The sequence below is a fragment of the Bos indicus genome, chromosome 20 (genome assembly GCF_029378745.1).
Source record: "Bos indicus isolate NIAB-ARS_2022 breed Sahiwal x Tharparkar chromosome 20, NIAB-ARS_B.indTharparkar_mat_pri_1.0, whole genome shotgun sequence".
Lineage (NCBI taxonomy): Eukaryota > Metazoa > Chordata > Mammalia > Artiodactyla > Bovidae > Bos > Bos indicus.
In genome coordinates, this window is record NC_091779.1 from 39,372,991 (window position 1) to 39,390,665 (window position 17,675).

At 44.3% G+C, this 17,675-nt stretch overlaps 1 protein-coding gene across 5 annotated transcripts in view; it reads right to left on the reverse strand.

Annotated features, from left to right (window-relative positions):
- RAI14 (retinoic acid induced 14) overlaps nucleotides 1–17,675 on the reverse strand; it is a 162,236-nt gene that overhangs the window by 127,520 nt on the left and 17,041 nt on the right. For all 5 annotated transcript variants that reach the window (XM_070774777.1, XM_070774779.1, XM_070774780.1 and 2 more), the window contains exon 2: nucleotides 6,093–6,175. In XM_070774777.1, the coding sequence (XP_070630878.1) occupies nucleotides 6,093–6,128 (36 nt within the window). In that variant the 5' untranslated portion in view covers nucleotides 6,129–6,175. The remainder of the gene's footprint in view (nucleotides 1–6,092; nucleotides 6,176–17,675) is intronic.

A 17,675-nucleotide genomic window follows, 5' to 3' on the forward strand; every position in this document is an offset into this window, starting at 1 on the left:
AATGGGTTTCCCTCGTAGCTCAGTGGTAAAGAATCCACCTGCCAATGCTGGAGACAGGGGTTTGATCCCATGGTCTGGAAGATCCCCTGGAGTAGGGAATGGCAACCCACTTCAGTATTCTTATCTGCAAAATCCCATGGACAGAGGAGCCTAGCAGGCTGCAGTCCATGGGGTTGCAAAAGATTCAGTTGACTGAGGGGTAGACTTTCACTCCCCCCACCCCCACCCCAGGAAATTAATACAAGGTAAAATCAGGCAGCAGCGGATTCCTCACTAAGATGGGCTGACAGGACCTGGAAACTATGTAGCATGACACATTCTCTGCTCAAGTTTACAAGAGACTCAGGCCTCTTCCCCAAAAGGTCACCTCTGATGTATTTTTAAATCTATGGGGGAAAAAAAGAGGCTAAGCTTTACAATAGATTTAGCCAAGGTTCCTCTGTCAAAAGAGGCTCGGATTTTAAAAACTTTTTTTTTTTTTTTTGCATGTGAGGTGGGGGAGGGAGGCTTGGGCATCTGTAAAAACTTATTATAAACAACTAAAAACCTGAAAAAATACCTTGGCAGAGATGCCGATTATTGACCTTCACAAGAGCCACTCTCTCAACAGGCAACAAATTCAAACTCCTGTCTAAGCAGGATGTGTCTGGTTCCTCAAGATTCATGGGGTGTGTGCATTCTTTGGCTGAAAGCTGCCATCATTAGTAGCTGCTCCATAAAGAAATACCATTAATTTAATCTCTCATGGATACAGCCATTTCAAACTGGATGCCTCTTTTTTCCCCCCTAAATGGCATGTCCACTGCTTCCCTGTTACAGTGGAAAACATAATTGGGAACAAATCTTTCATAAAATTAAGCACACACCCACAAAGTAAACTCTGAAGGCCTCGAACATGTTGGAGAGGCAGTTCTCAAGATTTGTTACAAAGAGCTTTCAACCCTTTTTTCCGCATCCCTCAACCTCCACCCCTTTCACTCAAGGCACTAAAAATTGGCATTTACAAAGAAATTCCAGAAGCCTGAGCATTTTATTAGCAAAGGGAAATCCCAACCTTCTTGGCTTCATTTCTCATGATGACAGCTCATTTTTCCAAGTGGAACCACGTACTGGTTGCTGCAAATATTTAAAGAGGTAAAGAAGCTACTTTCAAACTAGTCATAAAAGATGATTTAGAACCCTGTACTTACTTTACAAGCATAAAAACTCAAGTTCATCCATTTTTTAGACTAGAATGAAAAATTTACAGTGTTCTTATGCAAAGACTCAGAGCCATGCCATGGGCATTCTCTTGGGCTCCTTAAGCATCACTGTTGTGCAGGACAAGGGCTGGTTTTGGAAAACGAGTCCACCCACTGTGCCTCACGACGTGCTCGCCAGCATGACCCTCTCCTCCTCTCCTAACCACCCTTCCAATCCTATGCCTCCCTGAGGCCTAGAAGAAGCTTCAGCTCCATAAACCTCCTATCAATTTCCCCATTTCCAGTGATTCACTCCTTTTTGAAAATCTGTAGCATTTATCATTCAGGTCTCCTAATTTAACAACTGGTTATATCATCCTGGATATCCTATTAATATCTACATTCTATAGGATTTGTATTTTGCCTGAGTTATTGCCTGTGTGTAGTTTTTCTCCTCCCACATGGGTTTTTGAGTTTCTTCAAGACAACCAGCATCCTGCATATTTCTCCAGTATCCCTTCCAGTACCTAACCCAGTTCAAAGATGACCAAATCAAGTTAGAAACAGGAATTGGAAAATGTCACCTATATTAGGGGAACATTTGTTAAGCTCCATGACTTTCTTTGGCCTCTGTGGGTTACCTGCAGGCTCCCTATTAAGTTTAGGGATGGAAGCCACTAGACAAGGATGGTATCTAACCACAGCCCAAAGACACAGGCTAGGTCCTTCCCCTAGGTCATGCACAGAAACTCAGCCGCCTGAGTCAAGCATTCTGGAAAGGATGCTCGGAAGAAATCTCTGCCTGCCTGATGGTCCTAGTGCAGCACAATGACCTTAAAGGCGTCCACGGGGGCTCCTCTGGGCCACGCTTGTCCTTTCTCACTCCTGGGTTTTACGCTCAATGGTCACAAACTCGTTTGGCTGCAAGACCTCCCAGACACAGGCTGGCTGAAATGTGATCATGCCCGCGGGTCACCTGCCTTCTCTTTACGAGAGCCCGAACATGATCTGCTGTCCCTCTTCCTCCTACCCCCCAGAAACACAAAGGGCCTTTTCTTTCTCCTCCTTTCAGCCTCCCACAAAGACTAGCAGGCAAATTTGATGGGTGGGTTTAGGGTTATTCTCTAAGAGACACCACTCACTTCGGGTAAAGAAAATTACAGTTTGGCTCATTGCACTGAATGTAAACAGTTTAGAACTTGTTTTTCTTGTAACAAGTGACACATGGGGATGCATACACATACACCAAAAAATGAAAGCCTAAAGCACCCAGTGAAAAGCAAAATCCCCCCAACCCCTCACCCCGCCCCCAACCCACTCCCAGTTCTGTGTCCCTCCCGAGAGATAGCAAATTAGTTACCAGGTTATTTTGCTCTCCAGACCACATAGGCTTTTCTGCCTACTTCTCATTGTGTTTGCTTTTTTTATAAACCATAATTATACTATTGACTCATTCTTTACTTTCAATCAGCAATTTCTACATACTAATTTTCTTTTTTTTACTTTTCTGATAGCTCAGTTGGTAAAGGATCCGCCTGCAATACAGGAGACCCGAGTTCGATTCCTAGGTCGAGAAGATCCACTGGAGAAGGGATAGGCTACCCTCTCCAGTATTCTTGGGCTTCCCTGGTGGCTCAGCTGGTAAAGAATCCACCTGCAATGTGGGAGACCTGGGTTAGATCCCTGAGTTGGGAAGATCCTCTTGGAGAAGGGCGACCCACTCCAGTATTCTGGCCTGGAGAATTCCACGGTCTGCATAGTCCATGGGGTCACAAAGAGTTGGACACAAATGAGCGACTTTCACTTTTATTTTGCCTTTTAAAACACTTTTACATGACAATTTACATTTCATCTCCAATTACTTTTCAAAGGAAGGTCATCAGTAGTGAATTTCCCTCTTTATTTTTTCAATAATAATTTTCAATTTTAAAAATATTCAGAGTCAGTAAAAGATTTCACACATGAAATTAAGTTTGCACCAGCAAAAATATCATTTTGCAGTCTGTCCTATTTGACTGTTTTAAATTTTAGACACAAGTAAAAACTCCCAGTGGTCACACAGAGAATAAGAGAGAACAAGCTGCTTCTTTCGTGTTACAATCACACTGATGTAATTTTCATCTAAAATCTACTGCTTAAAGTACATGTTGTAAGAGAGAAAAGGCCCTCACTGCCAAGGTTTGTGCTCTGAAGACCACTTACAATGCCCGAGCAAGAGGTAGTAACCTTCCCAAATAAAGCTTGTGGTGAGTCTGAACCTGTCTGCCAACCATACAGCTGAAGTCCTCTCAACTCCAGCATGGGTGTCTGTGAGTAAGAAAGAGGTAGAAAGATGTACCAAGCACCTCAAGGATGCCAGGCCTAAAACGTGTGCCTTACAGGCATTAGAACACTTAACCTTCACAACTTCACGAGGTAATACTATCTTCAGTTTCAGGTGAGGAGCCTGGGGGTTCAGGAAGGGGAACAGACTTGCCCAAGGCCACAGACATAGGTCTGAAGTGGCTTTCCCAAGCTACTGCCTGGATTGCTGTTTCAAAAATCAGACCTGCATCCACATTTTCTCTTTTGCAAAACCTGGGGGCTGGAATCAGGCTACTTGGGCACAAACACTGACAACTTTTAGCTAGAAGAACACAGGCCCAGGCAAGGGACTGGAGCTCCTTGGGTCTCAGTTTCTTCATCTGGAAAATGAGCCTGCCAATAATACTTACCACATAAGGGTTGCAGCAAGATTAAACAAAGTTCACATAATGAGCTTGGCACAGCACCTGACATAAAGTAAATATTTTATAATGGTTAGCTCTTGCTATCCTACGGCTGATTAACAAGCTGGGCTTTGAAACGATTTTCTTTTCTGCTTTTATTCCCTCCATCTTGCAGTGGAGGGATTACGCTTTGGGAAGCAATTTGGGGTGAAATTGGGGAGCCATCTGATACCATCTGACCCCATAATATCAATTTCTTTTGCTCTCCTCTCCCAAGCTTGCTCTTCTAACATTTCTTCCCTTTGTGCTAACTGCCAAAATCTAAGCCTTTCAACTGCCAAATTCCAGAAGATTTTAATAGTGTTATTACTGTGACTTTTTTTTCCCCTAAATCATGGAAATATTTCAGTTTTTATTTAAAAAACTAGATTCCAGCAATACCCTCCCTACAGCCACCAGTTTATAAACCTAAAGTGTATGCTCCTATTATTTCCCCCCTGCCCCTGTTCATATATCATGGAAGTCTAGACTGATTAAATTTTGCTAAAACAATTTCAGTTTGTACAAATGGAAGCTGCCCAATGGAATGGAAAAGGTATTTGTGAACCTAGTCACACAAGTTATAAACCCGAATCGGCCTGGCTGGGCAACATTTTCCATTTAACTGCCTTTTCCTTATTAACTGAAAGTCCAATGAGATCTAGAGGCTGTAGCATCACTTGGCCAACAAATGAGAAGACTGAAGGGAGTTTTCTCATGGGAGTGGCAGGGCAAGACGTCAAGGAAGTCAGATGACCAACGCTGTCACTCCAGCCAAAGGTTACCTGGACAACTTCGGCCAAGTCACATTCTCTGAGTCTTAGATAACTTACCTGAAGAATGAGGAAGTCAAGTCCGCTTTTCTCCAAAAACCCTTTCTCCTTAGAGCTCAAACTTCCTTTCGGCATAACAAGATTCTGCAATCATTCCACAAGCACCTCCTCCAGTCTGGGGCTTATCAGGGCAGTAAGTTACATGTCATGATGTAGCCTCAGGAGATAAGCTTCAGCCAAGAGGAGGTATGTGTGTTCGCGTGTGTATGTGCATGTGTGACGTGTTAGCCGTAAGACACGGTCTCCACTCATTGTAAAAATGTGGTTGTGCCAAGCTGTCATATAATTCACAGCAAAGCAATAAAATCCAGGTTTACTTTTAATTACCCAATGTTAAATGACAGCCAAGCAAGCCCATTAGGAGGGTGACATCTCTGAGCTTCCATCAAACATCCTTCCATGTATTTCTCCCCTTCAACAACTCTGCTCAAAGTATCTGCAGCAGCTAGCACAAGACTGGAGCCTCGGCAGGGTTTATGAGCTGACCTTCTGTTATAATAGCATCACATATAATCCTACTGCTATGTTCCTTTTCTCCATTTTCTCCTCTGAGAGACTTTGTCTCATAATTCAGGCATCATCACTGGTTCAGTTCAGTTCAGTCGCTCAGTCATGTCCGACTCTTTGCGACCCCATGAATCTCAGCACACCACACCTCCCTGTCCATCACCAACTCCTGGAGTTCAAACTCACGTCCATCAAGTTGGTGATGCCATCCAGCCATCTCATCCTCTGTCGTCCCCTTCTCCTCCTGCCCCCAATCCCTCCCAGCATCAGAATCTTTTCCAATGAGTCAACTCTTCGCATGAGGTGGCCAAAGTACTGGAGTTTCAGCTTTAGCATCACTGGTTACTCCAATTCAAAGGCTTGAATGATGAATAACAAATGAGGAAGAACCCAGGAATTAAGGGGGAATAAAGGTGCAGGCGGCAATAGATATTGCTGTTTTACCACAAAAGCCTTAACAGAATTTAAGTTTTCTAAACGCCCAGCATGAACCGCGTTAACACATAATTCCTTAACCGCTCTCTAAAAATGACATTCTGAGTCAGATTTGGGGGGATTTAGAAATGCTGAGGTATTTTACTCTTTTTTTTAAGATGTTAATTTGACTGTTTCTTTCTCTACAAGGCACTGACATCAGAAGTAAAAAAAAAAAAAAAGTCCTTTTTAGAAGGTATATACACAAACAGCAAGAACACATCATTCACAAAAGCCACGCTGAGCTGGGACCCAGAGCACTTCTGACTTACGTAGTTGATTAACCCAGCATCTTATCAAGGTCCAAGGGAGGGTGTTTCTGCAGCCAGACGTGAGTCACAAGTACTTACATCACTCTTCCTGAACTTGGCTTTCAAGCTCTTCATGTTTAGTCCATTCAGCCTTCCACAGCTCTAGAGGAGACCTTCAGCATCTAGCCAGAAGGAGAAAAAAAGAAATTAAGTATCAAGGTTTCCTGGCGCAGATGGTAACGAATCCGCCTATAATATAGGGGACCCAGGTTTGATCCCTCGGGTTGGGAAGATCCCATGGAGAAGGGAATGGCAACCCACTCCAGTATTCTTGCCTGGAGAATCCCATGGACAGAGGAGCCTGGTGGACTATAGTCCATGGGGTCACAAAGAATCAGACATGACTGAGCAACTCACACACACACATGCACACACTTCAAGGTTTCCAAACAAACACTACAGTGACTCCTTCCCAAGTGGACTGGGACTTTGGGCCATGGGTAAGCGTCTGGGTTTGAGTTAGAAAGGTGGTCAGGGTTAAGGGCTGGGAAGTGGTACAGAATGTTATGTTCTTCCCATTTGTGATACTCCTTTGAAGCATCCCACATTTTCAAGTTAACTGAAACTTCATTTTCTTCCAACTCCTCATTCAAAGTAGAACAAGCTTAAGTAAAGGCTGGCCTGTCACTGCACAAAACTCAGTGCCTAACTCCCTCCTCTCCATCCCCTTCACGGTACAGTTACAGCCTCCACCTCCTCTGAAAGGGCCACAGGAGTGAGGCATACTGAAGCGCAGCTCATATTCCAGATGCCATTCATTCCCTATTTATTTTTCTCAGTGTGTTTTTTTTCCCCCTCATAGATGCACAGGGCAATGAGGGAAAAATGTGAGAAAAAACAAAACCTCCCTCATCAAATACCTCATTCCTCAGGAAGCCACTCAAAACAGTGAAAGACTCTCCCCAGGTCCTCATGGGACCCAGTGATTCCAATCCGGAGCTCGAAAAGTCTTATGAAACCACCTCATTCAGGAGGGATCTGTGGTGCCTTTAGAAAATGAAGGTAAATTTTTGGAATGACAGTATATCTGTACTTTTTTTTTTTTTTTTTTAGTTTATTTGGCTGTGGCAGGTCTTATGTGCATCCTGCAGGATCTAGTTTCCTGACTAGGGGATCGAACCCAGGCCCCCTGCATTGGGATTGCGGAGTCTTCATCGACTGGACCACCAGCGAAGTCCCTGTACTTTTTTTGGGGAAGTTCCTATTTTCATTAGATTCTGCAAAGGCATTGTCACCCTTCAAAAGGTAAGATCCCTATGGATCCCACTATGGATCCAGTGAGAGCCCCTCATTTTCCAGAGGGAGAGATGGAACCTCAAAGTGAAGAAACCTGTCTGCATTCCCCACACCTCTGTATGATAAAATTCAGAACCAAAGTCGGACTGATGGGTGAATGCCTTTTCCACTGCCCTACAGCTTTAAAACTAAAACCTGAAAGTAAACTCCTGGGCTAAAACATGGCATGAACTTGACCTCTTCCATCCTGAAACCTGGAAAGTGTATGTTCAGGTCAAAAATGACAGAAAAATCTACGTGCAAGTTCTCATCACCTGGAAAGCACTCAAGAAATGTAACGTCAAGCCTCAGCTGACAAAGTGAGAACAGGGGAACATTAACAGGCCAGTCTATTTGAGGACTAAGGAACGATGGTCAGACGTTGACTAGGTTGATCATTACCTTTCAAAAGCCTTTCAAGGTCATCATGTTCATCCACCATCTTTATTCTGGACTAAACTGATCTGAGGAAACAGATGGCACGGTGGGGGCGGGTAGGAAATGCAGGCAACTGAACGGCCGGACCCATTCCTCTTGAGGTCTTTGCTGTCACCTCCAGAAGTGGTCCAGTGGCTCCCTGGGTTCTAATTTGTTAATTTCTGACTTTCATTATTGCTGCTACCCTTAAGCAGGGCCCTTTGGACTGGTCACAAAGCACCTCAATGACATTAATCTGGAGGCCACACCATTCCTGTGGCCTCCCTGTGGTCCCTTTCAATCTTCCCAGCCTCAGCAGGAGTGACAGAATGTCCGTTGCCTTGGAAACCGCACACACTGTAATTACACCTTGTTAATTGCCATGTACTTAACCACAGAGAAGGCTGGGCTGGTACCTGAATGGCAAAGTGCAAACTCTGAGGACAGTGCTTCTGGAAGGTGGCCCCCCAACTTAATCTGAATCAGAAGAATCTGGGGACACTCTGCTGAATGTAAAATTCCCTGGAAATTGAATCTCAAGGGCGGGGCCTAGGCATCTGCTTGGTTGACTCTGGCATACAAGTTTGAGAAGTTAGAAATGAGGTATGTGGAACTGGAAATATCCTTATCAAAGCTGTGCTGGTTTATGAACCAGCCCTTCATCATGTCAGAACAACCATCTTTTGATGAATCCAAGTAGAAACCATGATAAGCAGATGTTCCCAACCTGACAGTGCCTCATGGTTCTCCACCAAATGCAGCTAGAAGATGGAAATTGCCCTTGAAGTTCAATTCCTTCCACCCTCCGGGTGAAGTGCTACCAACCAAGAAAACAGGACAAATCCATGCACCAGGAAAAGAAGCAAAGAGAAATCCAGCCTTGGATAACCCACAAACTGTGTAACCCACCAAGGTGGAACCACCCAAAGCATCCTTTCAGGCAAGAACACAATGTGTCAGGCAAAGTTGGGTCAGATTTTTGTTTGACGTCATGGGGCACGTAGGGCCGGAGGTGGGGGGGCATGTTTCACGGGTGTGGGCACTAGTAGCTTGGTGTATTTGTCTTCGTCTCCCCCTCACCCCTCAGTATGGCAGTGAGAAGTATGCAAAGGCTCATTTAAAGAGGATTAAGTAAATAAAGCAAGTAATTCCAAAAACTCCCAGGGGGAGGTATTAGCTGTGAAAATGAATGTTTTCCTGGAAGCTTTGGGTGTTTGAGAGCTGGGTGGTCCAAGGGTATAACTCTGGGATGACAGAGATGGGGGTCAAGGGTAAAAAGGTTTGGAAACCCACAAAATAGTAACTAGAAACAAGAACTGTAGCTGGGGATAATTAAAGTTAGTAACAAATCACTGCTTTCCCAGAATTGGTAAAAGGACCTAACTCCAGGACCTAATCCTGGAAGTCAGGACTTGTGGGAAGTCACCTGGGCTCCCTTTGCCTCAGTAGCCCCCTCTTCCCCAAGAGGATCCAAGAGTCAATCATGACTTGCCTTCCTTGGGTCAGCTGGAATCTTTCGGCTCCAACTTGCAGATTCAAATTTTCAAAGCCCAGACTGGATAAAGTGACATCTATCAACTTAGTTAAACCAAACTAAGAGCAGTCCTTGGAAAAGTAACTAGGTGCTTAGGTCAAAAGAGCTGTGATTAAGCTGAATTAGCTGCATGGGAGTCTAATTTGGATGGTTCAAAAAGAGAAGGGCATGTTTCACATATACAGGAAAAGGTATTTGAATTATATCTTCTCATTCCAAGCAGATGAAAAAGCCTGTCTATCCACTGAGCAGAAATGTTGGTCAGTTTACTCCATGCTCAACCCAAAATAAGTCACCAAGCATTGCTTCATTGCCAGTTACCAAGCAATGTCACTCCATCAGTGAGGATGGAATAGGGCAGGGAGGCACAGACTGTTCCCCTTTCATCTGAAAGACTAGAGCCAACAAGCAGGGTTTGTTAATCCATTTTCCCTTTAAAAATAATGTAACTCTCAACCAAAGCTTAACATGAACTACCCTTATCGAATAGAATTTCTAGCCTGAATCAAAAAGCCTTGATGTTAGCCTATAGAGCTATACTGTGAACTAATAAGTTAGACTTCTATGAGTATTAAAAATGACATAACCAATGTAGAATTTTCCTTTTGGGGTGATGGAAATGTTCTACATTTATTGCTATGATGGCTGTACAACCTGTGAACACACCAAAAACCGATCAACTGTACCATTCAAATGATATTTTTAAATTGAATAGCATGTGACTTATCTCAACAAAGATGTTAATTCTTTAACTCTTATTTTTTTTTAATAGTTTAATAACCTTCATTCTTCTCCAATCTGTAGAGCTAGGAAAATTTCAAGTTGAGAACCTCTTTGATTAAAAATGAATTTTGAAGGAACAAAGGTTAATAAGCAATGCCCATAGCGCTAAAAGGCTCCTTGCTCCTAAATTCTCTTTAGCTATTTCTCTACCACAAGCCATCTCCAACCGAAATGTAATCATGAGGAAAAGAGAGGCAAAAAGTTCCTTTCTTCTATCACCAAACTACTCCTTCTCTCACTCACCCCCTCCTCCATCCCTACATGTGACCCAAAGGTTATTTCATAAGACAATGCTGACAACTATGTCAGCATGTAAGGGCCCCCTTGGAGCCCCAGCCAGGTATTTGGATTCTGTAAACAGAAGTGAGGCTCAGAATTGGGTTTTTTTTCTTTGTTTTTTGGTCATGGTCCACAGCATGTGGGATCTTAGTTCCCTAACCAGGGATTGAACTCACACCTCCTGCACTGGAAGTGCAGAGTCTTAACCATTGGACTTCAAAGGAAGTCTCTTGTAATTTTTTTTTTTTAACGTACAAGGTGACTTGGATGCTCAATGAGATTGGGAACCACTGTTCTATACCTATCATACCACCTAATCATACCTATAATTGACAATTTCATTAAAAATAATTTAGAGACACTGCATAAGTAGATTTTATAGATCATTATTTCTGAACATTGACAGAATCTTTCAAAATATTGTGGGTGGATGAGAGGGGAGCATTCTACATTAAAAGCAAAAGAGAAACTAGCTGGTTACCATGGCCACTAAGAAACAATAACTCACAGAGGCAAATGGCAGCTATACACACACGTGCCTTTTCCTGAATCACAGGGATGTATTAGCATCCAAGATGCCATACCCCAGGATTCAAGGGCAGTGGTTTAAAATAGTTCCCTCTGAGTCACTGGAGGACCTGAGTGAATAACAATGTTCTTGCTCTAACTAATCCCTCCATCATGGAATGTGAGATGCTTCCTCAGAATCTTCAGCAACACCAGAAATACTAAATGTGCACCCCCGGACAGACTTCAAGAATTTTTCTTCCAAGTGAAAAGTACATGAGACTTAAAATCCAAAGCACTGGAGATGACACTGAACAAATGCAAGACACTGAAATTACAACACTTCTCTCTTGCTCAGCATCCACCTCTTCTCCCTTGAGTACCTGCTTCTACAATCATCCCTCTCCAGCAAATGGAATTTTAACCCAAAGCTGTATAAACACTCAAGGTGGCAAAACAAATACATGCTGTAAAAGGTCTCCCTGGATAAAGAAGTCCCTGACGAGAGAGCCTGTCCTGCCATCTAAACTGCCCCTGGGGGCAGAAGCTGCTTTAAGACTCTGCCTCCTGGATGGAAATCCCTGAGGGCTAGGAAAAATCAGAGAAGTCTTCACCACAAAGGTAGGGATCCAAGTGTCTCTAAAAGGAAACTCAGGATCTGGGCAAGCTGACGAGAAGAGGGCTCCTCGTCGGGCCTTTCTGACAAGACGGGGCACAGCAGTCCCAGGGGAAGGTCAAACACCCGTCCAAACTCTGCCAGCAGTCCTTTAAGCTTCTCTTGGGAGGCTGAGCGGGCATGGTGGAAACTGATGCAAACTTCTCTCTGAAGAAAGTCTCCATTCCCTGACCCTTTTAGACCCTGGATGTAAGCAAGAGGGGTTCAAGAGTCCCAATTACCAGTTTTTCTGGCAAATCTGAAAATGTACACTTCAGGCTATTTACATTGGAATGGAGGACTTTCAGGGTAGAGTTTTCATTTTGCTTATTACTTGGGTGCTAGCCAATGGCATAAAAATCAATAAATGTTTCCCGAAGGAATGAGTAGGACAGAGATACAGGTTAGGTGCCTGGGTAGACTGTAGACTTCATCTTTGACCTCAGCAAGGCTTTTTATGGTCCTAAATGGACTGGGTTAGCTGCAATGGGATTAAGTAAATGCCGTGATCAGTTTTCACATGTACATATAAAAGCACTACGTTTTTAAAAACCCCAAACCACCATCTCATTTGGCCTATGAAACTTATCAAGTTGCTCCTCTTTGCTCCCTCTGCTTCCCTCTCTCTAAGCTGTGCACCTCCTGCAGCATCTCCCTAATCTTTACATGCTGAGTTTAGCCAAGGGAGCTGACCATTTGAATAATGGAATGTAAGAGTCAACAGAGAGCAAGAACCAGCTGCTAAAACCCCAGGGGGCAAGTGCTTAGGACAGAGATTTTATCAGCCTCATGCAAAGCAGGCCAAGGGCTCCACCAGATCTGCATGCCTGATCTATTATTTTTGCTTGAGATTCTACCACTTCCAGGTAGGGAACCTCTCAACAAGGAAAAAGTACATCCTAGCTGCTGCTGCTAAGTCGCTTCAGTCGTGTCTGACTCTGTGCGACCCCATAGACAGCAGCCCACCAGGCTCCCCCGTCCCTGGGATTCTCCAGGCAAGAACACTGGAATGGGCTGCCATTTCCTTCTCCAATGCAGGAAAGTGAAAAGTGAAAGTGAAGTCACTCGGTCGTGTCCGACTCTTAGCGACCCCATGGACTGCAGCCTACCAGGCTCCTCCGCCCATGGGATTTTCCAGGCAAGAGTACTGGAGTGGGGGGCCATCGCCTTCTCCAACACCCTAGCTGCACCTGATGCTAAAGCTGAGGCTTTAGCATCTGCCCACCTGATGCGAAGAACTGACTCATTGGAAAAGACCCTGATGCTGGAAAGATTGACAGCAGGAGGAGAAGGGGACAACAGAGGATGAGATGGTTGGATGGTATCACCGACTCTGTGGACATCAGTTTGAGCAAGCTCCAGGAGACGGTGAAGGACAGGGAAGCCTGGCAAGCTGCAGTCCCTGGGGTCACAAAGAGTGGGACATGACTGAGTGACTGAAGTAAGCAACACCCAAGCGTTCACCTCTGACCTCAGCAGGACTTTCTCCATGGTCCACACTCAGAGGAAGTTCACTGAGGCTGAGAGAAAGGATGGGTGAACAAGCGTTCATGCTAAGTCGCTTCAGTCCTGTCCGAGTCTGTGTGACCCTATGGACTGTAGCCTGCCAGGCTCCTCTGTCCATGGGATTTCCCAGGCAAGAATACTGGAGTGGGTTGCCATGCCCTCCTCCAGGGGATTTTCCTGACCCAGGGATCGAACCCGTCTCTTAGGTCTCCTGCATTGGCAGGCAGGTTCTTTACCACTCAGTGCCACCCGAACAAGCACTGGGTGTCAAATTGGAAGCACAAAGATTCAACAGACATTTCATTGCGGCCAGTCCAAGATGCCCAATTTCAAAGGATTTAGCTAAAAACTGGTAACAGGACTCTTGAACCCTCACTCACATCCAGGGTTTAAACGGGTCAGAGCACATGGAGACTGGGGGAGTTTCTTTCTCCACTCCAGCGTTCTTGCCTGGAGAACCCCAGGGACGGAGGAGCCTGTGGGCTGCCATCTATGGGGTCGCACAGAGTCGGACACGACTGAAGAGACTTAGCAGCAGCAGCAGCAGCTTTCTTGGGAAGGAATGATGCAATGATTCCCACCAGGCCTACTCAACCTAATGAGAAAGGCCCACAGGACTACTTAGAGAGACTGGACAGGGGTCTGATCCTCGCCTGGAAAATCTACAAGTTTGGAGAGAAATTGGCCTAAATGCTAAGGGTGGGAATGAAGGCATGGTAGCTGCTGGGCTGTGATCAGCCTGATGCTGAAGTTTATCTGTGCACACATGTCTGTCTCCTGTAAACCAGACATAGGCAATGCATGGAAGGGTAGTAAGCTGTCTTGGATTCTGCCTAACAGAGTGGATTACAGGATGAAGAGGGCAGAGAGAGTCCGAGTCCCAGACAGAAAAGCAACAAAGCAGAACCTGCAACACAGGAATCAGAGGCGTCCCTAGTGACGGTCCAGGAGTGGAACCGGGAGAGAGAGGGATCTTCCAAGGCCTCCTCTGCTGGTTTGCTAGGACTGTGTAACAAAGTGTCACATCTGGTGGCTTATGCAACAGAAATCTGTATCCTCACCATTCTGGGCACTAGAAGTCCAAGACGGTGGTAACAGCAAAGCCAATTCTGATTTATTCTGAGGCCTCTTGGACTGCAAGGAGATCAAACCAGTCCATCTTGAAGGAAATCAATCCTGAATATTCACTGGATGGACTGATGCTGAAGCTGAAACTCCAATACTTTGTCCACCTGATGCGAAGTGCCAACTCATTGGAAAAGACCCTGATGCTGGAAAGATTGAAGGCAGGAGGAGAAGGGGACGACAGAGGATGAGATGGTTGGATGGCATCACCAACTGAATGGACATGAGTTTGAGTAAGTTCCGGGAGTTGGTGATAGACAGGGAAGTCTGGCATGCTGCAGTTCATGGGGTTGCAAAGAATCAGACATGACTGAGTGACTGAACTGAACTAAGGCCTCTCTCTCTGGTTGTAGATGGCTTCCTTCTCCCTTTGTGTTCAAGAGCCCTTCCTCTTTGCATGCCTTTGTCCTAATGTCTTTTTAAAAGGACACCAGTCACACCCATATAGTCTCATTTATTTTAATCATATCTTTAAAGGTCCTACCTCCACAAACAGTCCCGTCCAAAGTACCAGGGGTCAGGACTTTAACACATGAATTTTAGGAGCACATGGTCCAGCCGAAAATACCTCCTCAAAGAGCAAGAATCAGCTCAAAATATCTGTCAGGATTAGAGAGCAGAGCACTGTCTTCCTGCATACCATCAAGTAAGAACTTTCTCATTCTTCTTACCTCTCATCTCCCCCCTCCTGTCTCCAGTTTGCATTGTAACCCTGGAGGGGACCCAAACCATGACAGTCAGATAAAGCGAGGAGAGTAACAGGAGAAAATGGAGAAAGACAGAAAAAGATATTTTCTTTTAAGTCGAATTTGAAATTTTTATTTTAAATCAGGCATTCCGAGTTCTAAATTGAGAGTATTAGCAACTGAAATTGACTGTAGAATTTTTTAAAAATCTAATCAGAAAAGTTATATATTTCACCCAGAGGCATGAGATGGACTAACCTCTCTGAATAAATTTTAAAGAGTCAGTGGGACACAAAACAAAGCTGCTTTGTGATCACAATTTAGGTGTCTTATTTATTCCACAGACCAGATACATATAAATAAATGAATGAATGACTCAACAAACATGCAAACTTTACTAAGCATTAATTATGGGCTGAGTGCTCTCATATATTAACTAAGGTGCAGGTGAGATAAAAGATTGCCCAGATGATAAAGAAGAGGGAAAGGTAAGAGGGAGAGAAAAAGACATAGGCAGTGGTTTCATTCTGGCGATGAATCCTTCCTAAAATACTGTAGTACCTCACTCCCTCCCCCCAAAAATGACCACACTCTTTTAAAACCATAAATGCCATCCAGATAATGTACCATAATGATCATGAAGTGAAACTCTTAAGAGCATTAATCTTCCTCCCTATATTCACAACTTGCCTTTATCAGGGGATGACATTTCTTTTGAGAAACAAATACATCATTCTTCTTTAAAAATAAAACCTGCCATCAATGAGGACTGATCTTGGTCCATGAATCAGTCAGAGCCACCAGCACTGATGTAAATCTGGTCAGGGCTCTGGCAACATCACTATCTGGACTGTCAAATCTGCTGCTCACATGCTCCGATAAACCTACCGAAGAAAAGCCCCAAGGTTACCTCATGCCCTAAATCCATCCAATTTAAAAAGCATGGGTTTAAACAAAACAAGCTACCTCTGGAATACAAAAACCACTCCAGGACTAAGAAACACCATGTGATTATCCCTCCTTTTGAGGTTATTTTTAAGCTGATCTCTAAAATGCCCCGTTTCCAGGGTGTATTTCCAAATCTTTGATGTTGGCGTCAACAGCTCTATCAAGACATAACACTGTGTTCACCTCTCAAGCAAAAAAGCTGCCCTGCACACATCTAGTAATCAAACCCAAACAGCAAGGGGTATGTGCTAAGTGCCTTACCATCTGCACCTCAAGTCCATTTCTTGGCTTTCCCCACCTTAAAATCCATAAGAATCATTCAAGTTTGAAAAGACAGGGCCACTCCTCAAATGTTACTGGTGAATATATAAAACGTGGAAAGCACAAAGTCACTGTGGCAAGTAGTTTGGCAGCTTAAGTTAAATATGCATTTACCATTCAACCTGGCAATTATATGATGTGTCTTGCCAAAAGAAAACACGTGTCCACAGAGATGTGCACATGAATGTTTATAGCAGCAGTACTCATAATCGTGAAAAAGTGGAAACTAAAACATCCACCAAGTAGGTAAACAAAACGTGGCATTTCCATACAGGGGAAGGCAGACTCTCCAGGACCAAAAAGGAACTAAGGGTTGATACATGCAGCGCGAAACCATTGCACCAAGTGAAGGTCAGACACAGAGACCACACAGTGTAAGATTCCATCTGTACGACATGTCTGGAACCGGCAAATTTATAGACAGGAAGTAGATTAGCAGTCGCCTAGGGCTGGGGATGATAAGGAGGAATTGCAAATGAGCATGAGGGCTCTTTGGGGATGGTGAGAGAGATGTTTTAAAACTCAATTGTGATGATTCCACAGCTCTGTAAATTTATTAAACATTGAGCAGTGCTGTATACTAAAAATGGTAAATTTTGTGGAATATAAATCATACCTCGATGAAGCTGTTTTTAACAAGATGAAATACAAAAAGTGAAATGCTGAGTTGTTAGGTAGTGAGAAAGAGCTTTAGAGTGCGAGAGGGTAGCTCCCTGGATGGTTATACCAGATTCCCTTGGTTTTACTCTAGAAAGATTTAATGGTCAAATGTTGGCTTACTGTGACATCATCGGTTCTTTGACTTGGCTTTAAAATGGGGTAACTCAGACTCTCCACATTCTTGTATGCATTAGTGTCATTTACGATGGTCACAATGGTTCTGATGAATCAGTCATCCAGTGCCTCAAATACTTTTTGAGGGTAAGGGATAAATAAGTTAACAACATGGATACTGTGAATTCTGATGCCCTAGAAGCAGGAGTGGAACAGCAGATGGAGAGCACAAAAATCATTTCTGCTGCCCCAGCTACCATGTTGGGACGTCATTCGAACACCACGTACTCAAATTGTTTATTCTCATCTCCAGCCTTGCTCACTCGAAGGCAAGTCTCTGCATTTTCTCTAATACATTACCATGCGGCACAGGGTCTGCCCCATGACTCTCAGTGCCCAGCCTTCTTCTGACAACTGCATTTCTTTCTAGAAAGCTGTCCTCCTATTCCCTGCCCCTGCCCCCGACCCCACTCCAACCAGGTTATAGCCTGACCATAGCTGTTCCCAAGAGATGGAAAGGTGTCCTTAGGAAGGCTATCAGAAACCCTCCCTGGGATTTTGGGTGGTGGGAGAGGAAAGGGACAGGGAAGGGGTGAGTACAAGAAGAAGGAAGAGAAGGGAGTAGAATGGGGAAGAAAAAGGGAAGATTAAAGCCTTCCTCTCTGGTGGAGAAACTAGGAAAATGTGAGCCTGGCAGCTGTCCAAGACACTCCTAAGCCAGCACAGAGAGCTGGTTTGAGGGAGGGAACCAGAGAGGCCCCGACACCATTTTAGCACAGAATTTGGCATCCCATGAGCCAAGCTGCACCCCC